This window comes from Hyperolius riggenbachi, chromosome 2 (genome assembly GCF_040937935.1).
Source record: "Hyperolius riggenbachi isolate aHypRig1 chromosome 2, aHypRig1.pri, whole genome shotgun sequence".
Lineage (NCBI taxonomy): Eukaryota > Metazoa > Chordata > Amphibia > Anura > Hyperoliidae > Hyperolius > Hyperolius riggenbachi.
In genome coordinates, this window is record NC_090647.1 from 325,542,507 (window position 1) to 325,562,224 (window position 19,718).

Consider the following 19,718-nt stretch of genomic DNA (forward strand, 5'->3'; position numbering starts at 1 on the left):
GGAATTCTAGCCCCTCATGAAACATGACAGGGGGTCAGAAAAGTCATAGATGCTCGAAAATGGCAAAATTCACTTTTTGCACCATAGTTTGTAAACGCTATAACTTTTACCCAAACCAATAAATATACACTGAATGGTTTTTTTTTAATCAAAAACATGTTTGTCCACATTTTTCGCGCTGCATGTATACAGAAATTTTACTTTATTTGAAAATTGTCAGCACAGAAAGTTAAAAAAATCATTTTTTTGCCAAAATTCATGTCTTTTTTGATGAATATAATAAAAAGTAAAAATCGCAGGAGCAATCAAATAGCACCAAAAGAAAGCTTTATTAGTGACAAGAAAAGGAGCCAAAATTCATTTAGGTGGTAGGTTGTATGAGCGAGCAATAAACCGTGAAAGCTGCAGTGGTCTGAATGGAAAAAAAGTGGCCGGTCCTTAAGGGGTAGAAAGACTGTGGTCCTCAAGTGGTTAAGGTGGCCGCACACCATACAATTTTTTACATTTCTTTCCAATTCTATCACAATCAGTTTTTCTGACTGAATGTAACATTTGAAAAATCTGACCAATGTAGCACACACATATATTACATTTTTCCCTAATTATGAAAAAAATATGACTGACAGGAGCAGAGAGCCAATAGCAACAGCCTCTGTCTCCTGCAAGTCCAGCTGATCGGATGTTGATAGGTTGCCTTCTCGGAAGGGCCAAGCTTTTCTACCCGTGCAAAATAAAATTGTCTATGGTCTCACGTGTAATTTTCAAAAATATCAAAAATCTTTATTAGATACGTTATCAATATATTAAAAATCTGGGATCAGGAAAATTAGGGGGAGGGAAGGCAGATAAAATCAATGAAAACGCTGCGGAGCTATATGAACCACTTTGCTGGCCAGCTTGATAAGTCAAGATTCATTCATACGTACATACGCCACAGTCATACCGATTATTGGCAAAAATAAGCTAAGGTGGTACCACCTAAGTAGTTCATTATGTTGCGTGATATAGCTTATAAAGATTAGCTGATCAGTCTTTAGCAGTAAGAGGCTGTTAATACATTCAAGCTGCTTATTCCTGAGAGGATAATGTCAGCTCATCTCAATTTGCTGTAGTATATTGATGTTAGTGCATATTGGCTTTAAAGCAAGAATTAGCAAGCTTTTCTACCCCCCAGGCAGTGGATCAGAGAGAACGGAACAAAAGAGGTTTCCCCTGCCACCCTTCAGACATTTAACCCTTTAGGTTTTTGTTTGAAGATGCAGAGGAGGTAGTGGAGAAAGGTTCCTGTTTGAAGATGCAGAGGAGCTAGTGGAGAAATCACCTAAGCATGGCATGCTTAATGTTTCTTGCAGTTAACGTTAGCTGTGGCAATAAAATAAAATGTTAAGAAAACTAATGAACAGATTCACAAAAAGTAGAGGGAGTATAACAAACAGTATAACAAACATGTACATTCCAAAGGGATGTCGTTGATGCCTCTTACTATTGTAACAATCTTACTGCACGGAACAGCAAGTAACAACACAGATACAACTCCACACTGCTCTGCTGTTACCGAACAGGTTTTTGTCAACTGAAGTCAGTAAATTACCGAACTTCTACCGCACCTGTGAAAATGTTTATGAATTAGAAAACAAGAGTTTAAAATACCCAATGCAATATTTTAAAGGATACATCCGAGCACTATAAAAATTAAAAAAAACCACTTACCTGAGGCTTCCTCCAGCCCCAGGCTAGCCGTTGTGTGCCCTCGCCGCAGCTCCGCTCCACGCTGGTGGTCCGGGTTTCCCTCTGGCGCAAGAAGCCCACATCGCATTCGGGAGTGGCTGCCTGCACAGTACTGTCCGGATGACAGCGCAACCAGTGAGCAAGGCGAGGTCGGCTTTGCCACCAGATGGGACCGGGAGCCACCGGAGCTGCGGTGAGCCCACAGGACAGGTGCAGGGGGCTGGAAGAAGCCCCAGGTAAGTGGATTTTTTATTTTTACATTGCTCGGACCTTCCCATTAACAATCAGATTTTTTTTAACGCACAGCCTTTTATTAATCAAGGCCAATGTGAATCAGTAATACAAGGATCAATTCTCATAATTAAGCCCATATTTAATTGGGGATCTTACCCTCATGAAAGTCTCGACTCCCGTTCTTTCTTGTTTTATGAGAAACGTTAACTGAATAGGGGCCCACAGGTAGTTATAGAGGACAAAATTCACTTTAGGGTAATTAACATTGTTAAATGCTAAAGACAACTCAAGAAGGATGACATCAGAGTTCTGGGTTTTGGATTCGGCAGTTTGTAGATCTTCACTGGAATGGTCAGGAAGGAATCAAACTAAAGGGGAAAAGAGTTAGAAGGAAGGTCGTAAACCAGATTTACATGAACATGTTGTTGAAGCAATTGGATGAGAGCAGAATGAGAGAGGCAGGTAAGTGGTTAGAGATGATTTATGGGTCCAGCAAGGGTCCCTTGAGAATTGGTGTTGTAACTGTGTGTTTGAATTAGTGAGGGGAATGTCAGTAGAAGTAAGAAGATGTTTAGTCATTATAACTGAACCTGGTCCTTTTTTTCCTTTGGCAGTGACCCATGGAGGAGTAACTCCTCTGATGCTAGTTAAAAGCCTGAAACATGTAGAATGTGAAGAACTGGTAAGTTGTCATGGTAAACATTACGTGTAAATAGTGGACAGATAATGGTAGGTTGTTCCACCTGGCTACATTGAAAGATAATTTATTTGTGCTTCATCTGGGATACTCAGTCAGCGACACGTTATTATCATTGGACTGGCATTACAGTTGGACAGAAGTGGATCTGCTGGGGAGGTATCACTCTGCCAATGTCTTCAAGCAGTATATCATGGCATCATGTGATGCTACTTTTCACCATCTACAGATGGCTGCTCCTTGTTTATTATTAAAGTGAAACTCCACTGTAACTGAATATTGTTACAATGCTCTGCCAGACATTTTGAAATCAAACATGATTAAAAAGTACTCTCACATTTCAGTTCTCATCTAGCTGGGAATTCTGATACAGACTAAAGGTGAATAGCACTTCCTTGCCAGCCTGAAATCTGCAGCCTTGTGACACACCTCGTGCAGCTGCAGGAATAATTAGCGAATCAGAGGTGGAGCTTGGTATTAATTTTGCACAGTTGGACTAATCCAGCGATTACACTGCAGCTGTTCATTTTCTGTAGGTGATAGAGGCTGATGGTTTATGCTTGGCTACATGATGAGATGGAGCTAGGAATGCAGCACTGCTTCTATTTGTGCCAGTCCGGAGTTCCCAGAAACTAGTGCTAGTGTGTGCTGTGTAATGTTAGTGAGCGGGAGTGCAGGACCCACAGAAAAGGAAGCTGTGCTGGAGTCCTAGCTCTGTCTCTGGATTCTTAGGAACATAAAGCTTCATCCCCAATGCCAACAGAACATTAAAACTATAAAGAGTAAAGCAACATTCTCACGTACGATGCATGCCACGCAGCAGGGATCAGGACTCAATACCTTAGGCGACATTGCAGGGCTGACACTGCACAGATGCATCGCTAGCCTGAGAGCTAGCAACATATGCTGTTTTTATGCAGAGGGAGGGGGGCTAATGGAGAGGGAGTTACGTCAAGTGGCAGAGGGTAGTGAATTCAGAGAGCAATGCTCTCGGTCGGCGCTTGGCCGAATTAATCTGCCAGGCTGATCGTTGGCTGAAGTGCCAGGGGGCATCGCGTGCAACTATACACACACTAGATTCTCGGCAGAGGCAGTGGTTATTAGCCTTCTTGGCTGAGCTTCATCCAGCATGTGTACAAGACTTTAGATATATCTTACATATTATAAGACTAGACAGCTCCAGCTCAATGATTATACTTTTACACTTTAACATAATTTGTTTTTAACTGGTTACAGCTGGAAAAAGCCAGAGAAGGAATTTTTAATTCTGAACTGGATTTCGATTGGTTCCAACCAGAGGAGGAGGCAAGCATTAGTGATGATGATGAAACAGATAAGGTAAGCTGAAGTAAACATACTTGCCTTGTAGTGCTAGAATCCTAGGTTCAGCTCCCACCATGTTTGTAATGAGCTTTGGTTTTCTCCAAGATGCATAGAGGTAGGTTACCTGGGTCTGGAGTTCCGGGTAACTGGTATTGTTTAAAAGAAAATAAATATGGCAGCCTCCATATCCCTCTTTTTACAGCTTTCTTTAATCAATAAAGAAAAATACCCTTTTAATGCTAAAAACAGAAAAGAACAGAGTTAATAAGGAGAGTGGTTGGTTATTTTATTATGTATAGGGCATGGTCACAAAGGATGCTGTGGTTGTAAGATGTAGCTGAATACTATTATTGTAACAGTCCCATGTTCCCTTTCCATTGCATCCTCTCTATTATTGCGCCCCTATTACATATCCCCATTCTATGTGTCCCCCATTGTACTACCCTCTATAGTGCCCCCCTCACAGTGCCTTCATATATACCACTCCTTATGCTGTCGCACCTATTAGTGCCCCCTCTGTTGTGTCTCTTGCCGTGTGCCCCTTATAGTGGCCTCTGTACTGTGCCCCCTTGTAGTGGCTTCTGTGCGGTGGTCTCCATTAAGTACCCTTTTTTATTTTGACCAAAGTGGTTAGAGGTCTGATTTACTATGAAGAGTCTGCGGTGGAATTTTGCTATTTTTGACATGTCCGTTTTCCCTATTCGGTTCATAAAAATCATGGAAGATGGGATTTTAGTTCTGCTACCTCAACAGAGACAATGGATATGTTGAAAACTGACAAGTCTGAATGGATCCTATAGATAACAGAAAACCTGTAGACATGTCTATTTATCTGTTGGCCTTTGTTGTCTGATTTTATGTGCACGGTGAACCTAGTCTGAGTTTTAGAGATGTTTTCTGCCCATGCTGTATATGAGTGGCTCCATTCTCACAAGCCTTCCTTTCCTCATAGCTGAGTCCATTATCGCTATCCCAGAACTCTCTGCTACCGACTTCAGTCAGAGCATATTCTAGAAAAAGTTCACTGGGACTGGACATCAGCAATAGGACTTATGAGACATTTGTTATGCCTGCAAGAGCTTCACTGTCGCAGAGATCTCATAGTGTGGAGAATCCTCCTCCTCTACCAGCCAAAACACACAGTCGCAGTAAGTAAAATCCACTTGTTTTTTTACCTACTGTATTCAACAGCTTATAATGGCCTGCCTATAATGGACTGAATGACTAAAGAGAGTTAGTGGAAAGTGTCATTGATAAAGGCTTCCATTCATGGCTCAAGTGAACAAATAGATTTTATTATTATTATTATTATTAATAATCCTTATTTATTAAGCATTGACATGTTATGCAGCCCTGTACAATGGATAGTGGAAACATTACAACATTAGACAATGTCACACGGGGACATTCCAGCGTTAAACAATGGTACACAAAATAGTGATGTAGCAATAAACAATAGTGTGCAGATTGCAACATAGGGATAAATATAGCAGACAAGTCACTGAGTCCATATGGTGGCAGAGAAAAGCGCATAGGTAAGAGGGCCCTGCCAAATAGGCTTACAATCTAGAGGGTGTAGAAAGGGACACAAAGAGGGGTTGGCTGTATGTCCAAGGGAGGGGGATTTGACCTTTGAAGATGGCAGGTAAGCAATTGATCACTTCACAATAAGAAATTGATCTGTTACTGCAGTGTTTCTCAGCCTCAGCTACATGCAATTCACCTAGTTGAGGCACTAATTACTCCACCTGTGCATAAATGAGGTTGCCTGCAAAACGCACGGCTGGGGAGTCACGAGGACAGGTTTGAGAAACACTGTGTTATGTGTAATACTTTACCTCATTTGATTAGATTGTGGCCGTGTACTCTGATTAGGGGCCCTGTGGTACTTTTAGAAATAACAGATAGTGCTTGGAGTCACTTCTTTGTATCTGAACTAACACCAAGTTTTGTACTTATAAGCTTTTATTGAGAGAAACGTACTTTCACAGTTCCTTCCATTCTCTTGTAAAATATGGTCTCTTGCTACATGTATTCCATACATAAAAATGACCATTAACTTCCTGTTACTCATGACATGGTACCAATTTGTAACAATTGCTTCTAACACGTCAGGTGGTCAGAGGTGATTTCATTCTAAAATCTATTGGAAATCTGTTCCTAGTGTGTGGCACACATCAGATAGATTCCTGTGAGATTTGACTTGACAGGAATCTGACAGAAATCTATCTGATGGTCGAATCTGCTGTAAATCTATAAGTGTATGGCCAACTTTAGAGTCTATTGCTAGAGAAGGTCACAGATTCACTTGATACTGGTAGAGTCTACTGTATCAATTCACACAGTTCATTTCTCCCCCTATTTAGAAGGCCATGAAGGTACTTTCCATGTAACTGGCAGTCTGGAGAGACCACTTAGTACTTACTCATGCTCCCCTCCTGGAGAGGATTGGGAAGGAGTATCTGATGCTGGGCTGCAGAGACGAGCATCTGAACCTGCCCGCTTCACTGCTGATCATAGCCAAAGCCACACACAACTGAGGTGAGAATTATCTTAATAAAGCTTCTTTTGTTTTAATTGAATTCTTAGGCTGTAGTCCACATTTACTGGCTTCTTATACGTATGTGCAACCCCAATGATTATAAAACCAATGATTAGACTTTGCATAACAGCAGGTTTCCCGCATCCCAAAGCATTTTATCACATTAAACACAAAACTGAACAAGGCTAATACTTATAGCACTCAGGTTGCTACATGAACTTATACAGTGCATAGAAGCAAAGTAGTGGACAGAACACCTGTTTCATGGGTCATATGTGCTTCCTCGTGTTCATTACAGCTCTTTTCCATCTCCCTTGAATGAATTTGGTGAGTCACATGTGACAGCTTTACATAGTAGGTTGAAGAATAGATTAGACTGCATTGCACCAGCCATGCTTTACAGTAGAAAATGCGTTCTTAAAGGGAACCAGAGACGAAGCACCCTCATGTATTTTACCATATAGATCAGTGGGAACATTAGAGAAAACACCTACCCTGCTTTCTGTTTCATTCTGCACTGCACAGCTTGCTTCTAATCAGCCCTGATAAAATCCCGGACTGAGCATTCAGTCTGGCTTTGCTCAGGAATATTTATAGCTCAGTCTGTGTTCTCTCATGTCTTTTCAAGTCCAAGCCTGCCCCCTTCTGGCTCTGCTCAGGAATCATTATAGCTGAGTCATTATAGCAAAGCCAGACTGAATGCTCAGTCGGGGATTTTATCAGGTCTGATAAGAAACAAGCTGTGCAGTGCAGAATGAAACAGAAAGCAGGGTAGGTGTTTTCTCTAATGTTCCCACTGATCTATATGGTAAAATACATGAGGGTGCTTAGTCTCTGGTTCACTTTAAAGGGAACCTTAACTGAGAGGGATATGGATGTTTCCTATTAAACAATACCAGTTGCCTAGCAGTTCTTCTGATCTCTATGGTGCAGTAGTGGCTGAATCACACACCTGAAACAAGCATGCAGCTAATCTGGTCTGACTTCAGTCAGAGTACCTGATCTGCGTGCTTGTTCGGGGGCAGTGGTTAAAAGTAATAGAGACACAGGACCAGCAGCAGGAGAGTCAGGCAACTGGTATTTTAAAAGAAAAAATCCATATCCTTCTCAGTTTAGGTTCTCTTTAATGCAAGGATGCAAACTTAGAAGCTACAATTATTTGTTGGGCAACTTTTAGAAGTGCCTTCATCCTCTTAGCTACAATCTGGAGCCAGTGCTATCCCCGCCATTTCTCCTTAGCACATTGAGATCACTCCTTGAAAGGTGGTGCACCCTCAGCTGATGTTATTCTTGCAACCATGTGCATTGGTAGAAATCAGACACTATGAATAAAGCAGAGATGCTGAAAGTAAAGTTGCCCATACACTTGCCAATTTTCCCTGGCGGACTCAATCATTATGATACAATCTGTCAGAGATCGATGCCATAACATGGCTGCCCAATCATAATTTCGATTGATTGCTCCAGACAGGAAGATGTTGCTTGAAAGTGGCTGGTTTGGGTGTGCGGTGGTAATGGAGGTAGATATCAGGACAACCAACTTAGCCCCATCACTTTACCCCCATCTAAAATGTCTTTCCCTGGGGCAGCCTGCACTGTGGCGGCAGCTCCACGCATTTCAATTGGTGTCTAATCTCACACATGCATCTCATTTTACTGTCATCTGAGACACCAGCAATAGAGCTGGCATCTCACAAGCATGGAGAGAAATACTGTACATTAGTAAAGGCATTATAGGAAGGAAAAGTATGCCCTACACATAAAATGTACTGTAATTGAAATGCAAATTTTTAGCACAGTTCCAGTTTAAATTGTTATCACAGTCAGGGTGAAGTTCACATGAAATCTTTTGTGATGTGCATGTGGTCCATCGCAAGGGATTTCAAAACTAGCAAGGCACAGTACCTCATTGCCATATGGGCATAATGTGTGCTTTGTCCAGCTTGGCCACATTATTCCGACACACCACCAAGTGCATAGTGTGAATGCATCCTAAAGTGACATTGCTGGGGCACAGCTGTACTCTGTGTGCCATTGCATTCTGCACTCGGTATCAGGCTGGGAGATTTCATGCAAATTTTTTCCTCTTCACCTGAGAGTGATAAATCCTCAGAGCCTGATTATGAATCATTATGTGGTGAATAGCCTTGGTAAACATAGACTGAATGGAAAGAGGAAAACACATGGCAATAGAAAAGAGCCCAGGACACTCCCAAACTGCGTCAGACTGAGGTTAAATAAATGAGAGTAATCACCCTAGAATTACCCTGGAGATTGACATCATATTCTTCCTTTTATAGCACAGATGGAGTGAAGTCTTACAGGAGGGTCAGATGTTCCCAAAATGTGGATAGTTCAGCACAAGGAAGGCCTCCTCTGCTATGGTCATCATCCACTCCCAGTGCTCTGGAGAATTTCACAGGTGTGACAGACATAGAGGAATGTTAAGCTTATAGCAACCAATGAGATTTCTTTCATGACAGATCACTAAACCATGTTGTGGAGCAGGTGCACTTTTGCTTGATTTTTGTCCAAGATAATGGCAAACTATTACCAGCAATGACAAATATCTACTGTGTATATGTAGCTTTAGGGCAGTGCCTCTCTAGATTCATCCAGTGTTATGTCTTGTGTACATAGTACTCTTTTGTCCTGATCACATTTGAGTCTTTATACATAATTACCTTGTGAATAGGACTTTGTATACAGGCAAACAGTCAATGGGGATGGGACAGAAGGGTTTGAAGAGAACAGAAGGGAATTCACTTCTGAGAATTAAAGCCATCATACATTCAGGGCCGGTTCAAGTAACAATTGGGCCCTAGGGCAAGATTAGCCTGGGGGCCCCCCAACAGACACCCCTGACCAAAAAGCGTCAATAGAGGCCCTTTGTTGCAGCCAAATCTCTTTCCTGGGCCCCTGAGCTGGCTGCTGACCCTCCCCCAATCACCTCCAAACTTAACAGACTCTGCAGAGTCCCTGGGGAGCAACAGTTAAGATGGGGAGGGACACCTTGGGGGCCCCTACAGGCTCTGGGGCCCTGGGGCAATTGCCCATTTTTTCCTATGGTAGCTCCGGCCCTGCATATATTTATAGGTCAGCCTTTAGATCAGATAAAAGGCGAATATCTGATCAGTACTGGTCATATGCCTGGATACTGCAGTTAACTATTCAGTATTACACATGGAGCAATATCAATTTGCTTATTACTTAGTTTACGTATTGCCCTCCAAACTGTGTATGTGCTGTGTGCACATGTGCAGCTTAATGATGCTCAGTGAATACACACCTTATTGCAGGCTTTCTCAACCAGGGTTTCCTGGAACCCCAGGGTTTCTTGAGGATGTGCAGGGTTTCCTGGCATTTTATCCTCACCCATCAGTAGCGGACTGAGAGCGTTTCAAAAGTACCTTTTTTGCTCCTCTGTGCCCGCTTCACTCATTGTATGTTCGCCCCCAAATGTGGCGGGAGTGAGTGGTGGAGTATAATAGAGCACACTATAATAGAGCGTTCTGTTTAAAGAAGAATTACATTAGAGTTCAGAACAATTAAGAGCACATTACATCAATATAATAGTAGGGCAGCACTATAATAATGTGTAGTGTAATAAAGAGTACTGTTATAGAAGAGCACTATAATTGTGGGGGTCTATAGAAAGAAACACTAACATACGCTAGTAGAATAGGAAACACTGTAATTAGAAACATGAGTGGGGCTAAACAATAAGGCTGTTACAGTGAACAGCAACATCTACTTTTAAAGACCTTCCCTTGGGATCCAAAAATGATTTAAAGGCTTCCTCCTGGGTAAAAAGGTTGAGAAAGACTGCCCTAATGTGTTGTCTGTTGAAAATGTCTAATAGTGTATTATGGCTTTACAATGTTTCCACTAGCCAGCGTGAGTCTTGCAGGACGCACACCTGCACTTGTAGTGATGCGAGCACACATGCTGATCGTATAGCTATGCCATGCATGGCTAAGGATTCAGATGCGTGCTGCAGAAATCTGCAGCGTACCATCAAGAATGGCACCACAGTGGGATTTGGACCGCAAGCAATGGAATGTATTGGTGGTAGTGGTTCCCCGCCCGACTCACCTACAGGGAAACGCTGCCGATACAGCACAGATATAGGCCACATTTGGCTCTAGTGGAAATGGGTCCTAAGTGACATGTACTATGATGAGAGTATCATGTGCTGTATTTATCTGAAGACTCTGTTCTCTTTTACATTTTTATTGTTAAAGAGTAACTGTCAAGCTGCAAAAGCTAATTTAAACCTCTATTCTCCTGTGTTAAACAGTTTAGAAGGAAGCCAAAAAGGCAATACTGAAGTTAAAAATCTCTCTTACTTTGATGCTTGCTGAACAGCAAGCCTCTATATTTCCAAGCTCCTAAGGAGGCCGGCAGGCCGCATAACAGATACTGCAAAGCATTCTGGGGCTGCTTCTTCTCCCCACTGAACTCCCTTGGTCCTCCCCTTCATTTCCCTATCCCGCCCTAAGGCTGCTCTTTCACAGTGAGAAGTTACAGGCTCATGTTACAGCAGCTTGTATCTTGCAGTCCAGCTCACAACACTGAAAAATCAATGTGCTGTTCACAGGGCACATGTTCCGTTAGAGTATACTGCATGAGTCCGCTATTGTTCCTAGCCACATGGCTAATTAATATTCACTGCACAGTAGTGTTGTCCGGATCATGAACCATTAGGATCTTTGATCCTGATCTTTTTTGTGAGTCGAACCATCAGGAAGCAAGGAAAGGGAGGATATTACATCACAATTGGCTTCATACAAGACAGACAAAGCTGTCAGGAGTATCAATCTCTGCAAATACTATATAAAAATTCAGTGAAATCCAAACGTGGACAGTGAAATGCATATGTAATGTAAGTACAGCCAATACAGTGGTGTGAAAAACTATTTGCCCCCTTCCTGATTTTTTATTCTTTTGCATGTTTGTCACACTTAAATGTTTCTGCTCATCAAAAACCGTTAACTATTAGTCAAAGATAACATAATTGAACACAAAATGCAGTTTTAAATGATCGTTTTTATTATTTAGTGAGAAAAAACCCTCCAAATCTATATGGCCCTGTGTGAAAAAGAAATTGCCCCCCTTGTTAAAAAATAACTTAACTGTGGTTTATCACACCTGAGTTCAATTTCTGTAGTCACCCCCAGGCCTGATTACTGACACACCTGTTTCAATCGAGAAATCACTTAAATAGGAGCTATCTGACACAGAGAAGTAGACCAAAAGCACCTCAAAAGCTAGACATCATGCCAAGATCCAAAGAAATTCAGGAACAAATGAGAACAAAAGTACTGTAATTGAGATCTATCAGTCTGGTAAAGGTTATAAAGCCATTTCTAAAGCTTTGGGACTCCAGCGAACCACACTGAGAGCCATTATCCACAAATGGCAAAAACATGGAACAGTGATGAACCTTCCCAGGAGTGGCTGGCTGACCAATATTACCCCAAGAGCGCAGAGAAAACTCATCCGACAGGCCACAAAAGACCCCAGGACAACATCTAAAGTACTGCAGGCCTCACTTGCCTCAATTAAGGTCAGTGTTCACGACTCCACCATAAGAAAGAGACTGGGCAAAAACGGCCTGCATGGCAGATATCCAAGGTGCAAACCACTTTTAAGCAAAAAGAACATCAAGGCTCGTCTCAATTTTGCTAAAAAACATCTCAATGATTGCCAAGACTTTTGGGAAAATACCTTATGGACCGACGAGTCAAAAAGTTGAAGTTTTTGGAAGGTGCGTGTCCCGTTACATCTGGCGTAGAAGTAACACAGCATTTCAGCAAAAGAACATCATACCAACAGTAAAATATGGTGGTGGTGGTGTGATGGTCTGGGGTTGTTTTGCTGCTTCAGGACCTGGAAGGCTTGCTGTGATAGACGAAACCATGAATTCTACTGTCTACCAAAAAATCCTGAAGGAGAATGTCCGGCCATCTGTTTGTCAACTCAAGCTGAAGCGATCTTGGGTGCTGCAGCAGGACAATGACCCAAAACATACCAGCAAATCCACCTCTGAATGGCTGAAGAAAAACAAAATGAAGACTTTGGAGTGGCCTAGTCAAAGTCCTGACCTGAATCCTATTGAGATGTTGTGGCATGACCTTAAAAAGGCGGGTCATGCTAGAAAACCCTCAAATAAAGCTGAATTACAACAATTCTGCAAAGATGAGTGGGCCAAAATTCCTCCAGAGCGCTGTAAAAGACTCGTTGCAAGTTATTGCAAATGCTTGATTGCAATTATTGCTGCTAAGGGTGGCCCAACCAGTTATTAGGTTCAGGGGGCAATTTCTTTTTCACACAGCTCCATGTAGGTTTTGAGTTTTTTTTCTTACTAAATAATAAAAACCATTATTTAAAACTGCATTTTGTGTTCAATTATGTTATCATTGACTAATAGTTAACGGTTTTTGATGAGCAGAAACATTTAAGTGTGACAAACATGCAAAAGAATAAGAAATCAGGAAGGGGGCAAATAGTTTTTCACACCACTGTATTTAGCTACTGATATATGTGTATTTTTTCTCTGAGACCCTATACCTAACAGCTCCTCTTTAAGGTTAATAACTCAGGGTTATAAATCACAGTTTCTCTGCAATCAGATAAAGTTGAACAGTAGTATGGCTGAAAAAATTGACAGACTCCGGCACTCCTCAATCAATCTTCTTTTATTAAGGCCACAAAGCACAGGTACAGACGAAAGCCCCTATGTCTACAGCTGTTTCATGTGTAACCACGCCTCTTCAGGACACGTGGGGCAGTAGCCCAGTTTTCTCTTGCAAACCCTCCTGCCTGCAGGAAAGAGATTAGAAACTTACTAACCTGTATCTGTATGGAGCTTAATAAACAGAGAGCAGAAGAAGATGCCGGTGACAACTGCATCTTCAAGCCTAGAATCTTAACCCTTAGAATCAAAATCAGAATATGAAGTTCCGGTAAAGTCCTGTTTACAGTTACTGGGTACAAAACAAACAAAAAAAAAAACCACAGGGACACTGGGAACCTGATATTGTATAGTATGTCTCTGGTCAAATAATAGCAAAAATATAGATAGCATTATACGCACAAGTGTGGGTTGCAGAATCAGGCAACCACTTTTGATGGCATGTGGGGAAGTACCGCCCCACTTGGCCTTGGTCCCCCCCCCCCCACCACCACCACCACCACCACAGGGGTGAAACTATGAAGGATAAAACAACAGGAGGCACCAAAAATTAATACAACAATTGAAAACTGATTAAAAGGAAGATGTGTGGGCTCACCTTCCAATGATTCACTGATAAGGATTTCAGACTTTCATTCAATTTTACAATTAGTTCTATAAATACAATTGGTTCTTTTATCAGTTTAGGCTCACTTCAGACAAGGTATCTGTTATGTCAGATGGGCTCTGTTTACTCTACAAGAATAAATGGAATGAATCGGGACGTGTTTGCTGATTTCTTCAGTGAACGTGAGCAGTTAATTGTTGTGTCTTTTGATTTCAGGTGGAATTTCCAGAGGCAGGTCTCATCGTGATGATAATCAGCAGCCCTCACATTCCCCACAGTGATAACACATTGACACGCATGGAATGGTCTGCTCCAGGGGAGAGTACAGCATCAATATCGGAATAGATTCCCATCTTCCTTTATTTATACAGGGCGCAGTTTGAGATTCTGAATAATCGGGAAAGCATCCAGACAGATCGAAAAATGAAAACACGAGCCAGTTCATGATCTGTTTCAGATGTTACATGTTTGTGTTGTTTTCTGTCCAGAAGGCAGAAATACAACAAGTCCTTTCATTCCTATATGACTGGTAATGATTCTATTAGTATTCTTTTATTGTATTTTTTACTTGTCAAGGGAAGGGAAGCTTATATTACGGTCCAGACTGTTCAATGAATGGTAATAACCCTTTATAGTAACTTTGCTGAATATGGTTTAGCACATAGGAATTTGGAGCTGTGTGCTGTTTTATTTTATTTTTGTATACTGTATGTTTACTGTTGTATCTGTTTCCTCTTGTTATGCTGTTATTATACTGACTACAGATGTAAAAGCACCCACAGACGCATTCTGCCCTGCCATTAATACGGTCATCCATAGCCTGGATCACTGGTCCCATACCAACATGTACATTAGTGAGAGCACTGAGAGAAGAAAGTGCCATTACTGTAATAAAAGACATTCTCACAGCATTAGTACAGTTATCCCTGTATGTCTCGGTTAGACATAAACACAGACTTACTAACCTAATAAGCAGCTGGATCCCCATTAACTCATTACAGCCACCTGTGTGGAGATGTAGAAGTGGCCATCAGGGGCGTAGCAATGGGGGTTGCAGAGGTTGCGACCGCATTGGGGCCCTTGGGCCAGAGGGGCCCCGAAGGGCCCTCCCTCAACTACAGTATTAGCTCTCTATTGGTCCTGTGCTCATAATAATCACTTCTATAGATACTTTCAATAGTGGTAATCATTAACAAACTGCTCCCCATCCCCTTCTTGCACCTTTGACACTGTAGTTGCCATTGGCAGGTTTTGGTGCGCGTATCAATTGTTATGTATAGAGTGCATGGGGGGGCCCCATTGTAAAACTTGCATCAGGGCCCACAGCTCCTTAGCTACGCCACTGGTAGCCATGGCTATGTTGAGATGTCCATAACTTGATCTAGCAAGACCCTGTTTTTGGTCACCCACTGCCCTCCACCCTCTTGCAGTTGCAATTGACCTTGAGCAGTTATAAGTACTTCTTGCCACATGAACTCATTTTTCTTTGTAGATGAGCCGTTATTGGATTACTTGTAGACTTTACCGTGACCTATTATATATCTCTAGATTAATATAGTGTCAGCTGGAGCAAGTAATTTAGGGTGACTATAAAGGTCATGATCTCTCTCCTAATTTGACAGATTTGTCTAAAGGTTCGTACACATGTTACATTTTATATAGACAAAAAGATTGTGCTGGGGATATTCAATATACAGACTGTTTCAGATTGCTTGATCCTCATCAGTGCATGGTATGGATTCATTTAGACTAACTAATTAATCCATGCCATGCACTGATGAGGATCAAGCAATCTGAAACAGTCTGTATATTGAATATCCCCAGCGCAACCTTTTTGTCTATATATGGTTTATCTTTGCATTTGGGATAGTGGGATCCCAGATTTAGTGGTTAGCAGCGGTTGAAAAATACTATAGTGTGACCTCCACAAACGCCCTCCTTTTTTTCTTAACATGTTAAATTTTAGTTTTCTGTAGGGATCAAAAGTGACCCCTACAGGCCCCAAGCACATGCCCCAACCTAGGCATGTGCTTGGGGCCTAGTCGTTGGCAAGAGGCCCACCTGCCACATTCTCTGACCCCTCTCTACCTCAGATTACCATAAAGACCACAAGGGGACGCAAAATCTACTTCCTTGACTAGGGCCCCATTACATCTTAATCCATCTCTACTTGCTGACACATTGGGGGGATCCGGGGCCGCTCTACACATGCTGGATTCTCTGCATTGTAGAACTATCTAGCTGGTGTACTAGGCTTCACTCTCAGGCATGGAGCAACATGTGTACTGATAACTTAGATAAGTGTTTCCCTAACTGGGAGATGCATACACTGGTGGGACGCATTCTTTGTGGAGGTGGTACAATGTGGGGTTTAGGATTTCTGTGCTGTGCTGCATTGTGGGAGAATCTAGCTAATTGTTCTGTTTAAAAACTTTATATTATTATTATTATTTTATTATCTGCGGCAGGAGATGTGTGCTCTATCTTCAAGCACACATTCCTCCAAGCCTGGATAATTAAAGCACACCTGAACTGGGACGAAAAGGGGACTTTTACTTGCCTGGGGCTTCTTTCAGCCTCCTATAGTCTTTGAGGCCCCTCATTGTCTTTGGGGTCCCTTTTTGTTGTGCCGCTGTCCCCCTTTGAAAAAACTTTGACCCATTTTGGTCGCTACAGGAGGCTGGAAGAAGCCCCAGGTAAGTAAAAGTCCACTTAATCATTCCAGTTCAGGTGTGCTTTAATGCATTTATCGATGTAATGTTGATTATTTTCACCCTTAATTTAATGGAAAATGTTGTATTCCTGAACCCTCTAAAAGAGACGTGCCACTCGTTTTCATAGCCTACCTTTTTTGGGCAGCTATGTCTGTAGTTAGCAAAGCATTGTTATTATTATTATTGTTTATTTATATAGCACTGACATCTTCCATAGCGCTTTACAGAATATATTGTCATGTCAATAATTGTCCCTCAAAGGAGATTACGATCTGGCCTAGCCTAAAGGTGGGTGCAAATGCACAATTTTAATACAATTTGTGTTGCCCATCAGGATCCAACTAGATCCTGGGGGTGACACTGCAGGAGCCCAGTGCTGTACAGATATGTTGCTAGGTAACAGATGAGAGACACATTCAGTGCCTAAGAAGGAAGGAGGGACACAACATGGGCCTCCATGAGTGGGAACAGTGGACTCACCCACTGATTGTCGCTTAAAGATCTGGCATTCTGGATCATTAACCGACCTCGAGGGACATCAGACCCAGTGTTTTCTTGTGTAGATACTCAGTGATGAAGCTTATTTTTATCTATATGAGGCTTCTTGATATCAAATAAATCTTATTTAAAGTGCATGGTCAGGAGCAGCCTCTACCATCCATTTCCTGTGACACAGACTTCCAGGCTCTTATTCATGCAGAGTCCTGCCTGTGCTTTTTCAGCCATCAGAAACGCTTCTAAGGCATGATTTACTAAGGCTATACCAAGAGAGAACAATAAAGTACACTGGAGAACATGGTCCTGATTCAGTTAGCTTCTTCCCAAGTTTCTCCTAGGAGATGTTTGTACTCTTTATAATAAAATACTTTTTCAGCCACAAGCAAATTACTCTGTAGTTCCTTTTACTATGTGCTGAATTTTTTTTTGTTTATTTTTATTATGTTCCTGTGAGAAAACTCAGGTTAATTGAACCAGAGCCCACGTGATCCTTCTGACCTGCTCTGTAACAGCAGTAGGACAACAAGATTGTGAGATAATACAGTATAATCTCATTATAATAAACATGGGTATGGTAAACTGGCTACCTATAAAATGAAGGATCCTATTCAAGGTCGGCCTACTGACATTTAAATCACTACATAATTTGGTCCCTGGATAAATGAAAGAAATGTAATGCTGGGAATACACGGCTCGATTTTTAGCCATTTAGATGGCTCGATTGATCATTTCCGACATGTCGATCTCCCGCCCAATCGTTTCCGTGCTCGTTTTTGTATAGCGAACAATGGGAAAAGATAAGACAAACGAATGGAAGATAAGAAAATCGCCCGCATAATCGAGCTCAGAAAACGATCAGGCGCGAAATCGAGCGGCAAAATCGACCCGTGTATTCCCAGCATTACAGTTGCGTAGCAATCCCTGCAATCTCAGATCCACAGGTTCTAATAATCTAGTCATACCCAAAGTCCACCTGAAAACTTTTGGTCCCAGAGCCTTCTGTCATGCTGCTCCTACGTTTTGGAACTCCTTACCTCAGCAGATCAGGACAGCTTCATCTCTAAAGGTGTTTAAATCCAGACTGAAAACGCACCTGTTCAGTTTGGCATTTGCAGAAATATAATTTTTGTTGTGTTAATACTTCATCCTACTACCAACTACTGAATCTAAGAGAGCCTAAGCGCTTGGAGTCCTATGGGAGAAAAGCACTATAGAAATGTTATTGTTAAATATTCGGGTATAGTAAACTACCTATCCTTTATAAGTCTATGGGAGGAATGCCTGGTATAGTAAACCTGGATTTAATAAATTTTAATAGTAAATATGTTTTTTAGCCCCTATGTGATGCTGACTCTGGATATAGTAAAAAGTGGGCATGCATCATATGTCCGTGTGAAACCCCTTGTCTGCTGCTCTCTTCAGGCTGGTGCTGCAAGTCCTGCCCGTGGAGGTATCGGAGCCACTCACAGGAAGCGAGTGGCTGCCTCTATTTAGTGACGGCTGCAATTTTTAAGAAGCCCTCGATCCTGTACCAGCAATATGTCCAGCCTGGCTATGCAACCCTAAAGTATACTTAAAGAGAACCAAATACAAGCACCCTCATGTATTTTATTACATTTATCAGTGGGAACATGACAGTAAACACCTGCCCTGCTTTTAAGCCCAATCCACACGATACGATTCTTTATACGATTCAATTACGATTCTATTTACGATCCGATTAAATCCGACATGTCCGATCAGGATTCGATTCAATTCAATTCGATTTGCCATTGCAAAACAATGGCAAATCGAACTGAATCGAATCCTGATCGGACATGTTGGATTTAATCGGATCGTAAATAGAATCGTAATTGAATCGTAAAAAGACTTGTATCGTGTAGATTGGGCTTTAGTTTCATTCTTATCTGCTTAATTAGTCTATTAGCAGCTGTGATAAGAATCCCCGACTGGCTCAGTCTAGGTTTGACCTGGAATCATTATAGCTGAGTCACTCTTCTGTGGAGTCTTTTCAAGCCCAAGCCTTCCACCTCCTGGCTCAGATTTCCTGCTTTGCATACTGAGAGCTATGATGACATGGGAGGGGCTGCTTCTGCTGAGAGAGAAGCTCTGAAACAGACAAGTGTGGCTGCAATATGATCCCTGTGTGCACTAGATAATGATGATGACTGCAGTTTCATTCCTATGAGAGACACTTCCTACAGGCAGCTGCACAACATACCAAAATGAAAGCACGCAGATGAAAGGCGGCAGCAGTCTTTCTCATATAGCCTAGATAGCAGCCTAGTCTCATATAGCCTAGACAGCACATCCAGAACAACTCATAACCCGGAAGCAGAAGGGATATATTTTATTTTTCCTGGAGCAATAATGGATAAAAAACACTAAAAAAGGCACATCAGAGCGGCGAAATTATCAGGTAGAGCATTTATTCTTTACAAGCTATCGACTGATATGTTTATTTTGTGTGAAACGTTCATCTCTGGTTCCCTAGTCCACCTAATGTGCAAGTGCTTGTACTGTACCTCCAATGGGAAGACAAAGTTCGTCCTTTGCAGCAGAGAATATACCAGGCAGTGGTTCTTGTGAATGTTTTGAATTCGCCAAATTTTCACGAAACTCTTCAGAAATATTTGCGTTTTCGACCAGTAGCAAAATTTAAAGGGGACGTGCGAAAA

The 19,718-nt window shown here is 41.8% G+C and overlaps 1 protein-coding gene across 1 annotated transcript in view; it reads left to right on the forward strand.

Moving 5' to 3' along the window:
* LOC137546608 (arf-GAP with SH3 domain, ANK repeat and PH domain-containing protein 3-like) overlaps nt 1-15,504 on the forward strand; it is a 110,558-nt gene extending 95,054 nt beyond the window's left edge. The window contains exons 20-25 of the mRNA XM_068269269.1: nt 2,577-2,644; nt 3,896-3,997; nt 4,935-5,130; nt 6,349-6,523; nt 8,825-8,946; nt 14,045-15,504. Coding sequence (XP_068125370.1) covers nt 2,577-2,644; nt 3,896-3,997; nt 4,935-5,130; nt 6,349-6,523; nt 8,825-8,946; nt 14,045-14,109 — 728 coding nt within the window. The 3' untranslated portion in view covers nt 14,110-15,504. The remainder of the gene's footprint in view (nt 1-2,576; nt 2,645-3,895; nt 3,998-4,934; nt 5,131-6,348; nt 6,524-8,824; nt 8,947-14,044) is intronic.
* Nucleotides 15,505-19,718: the final 4,214 nt, after the last annotated feature.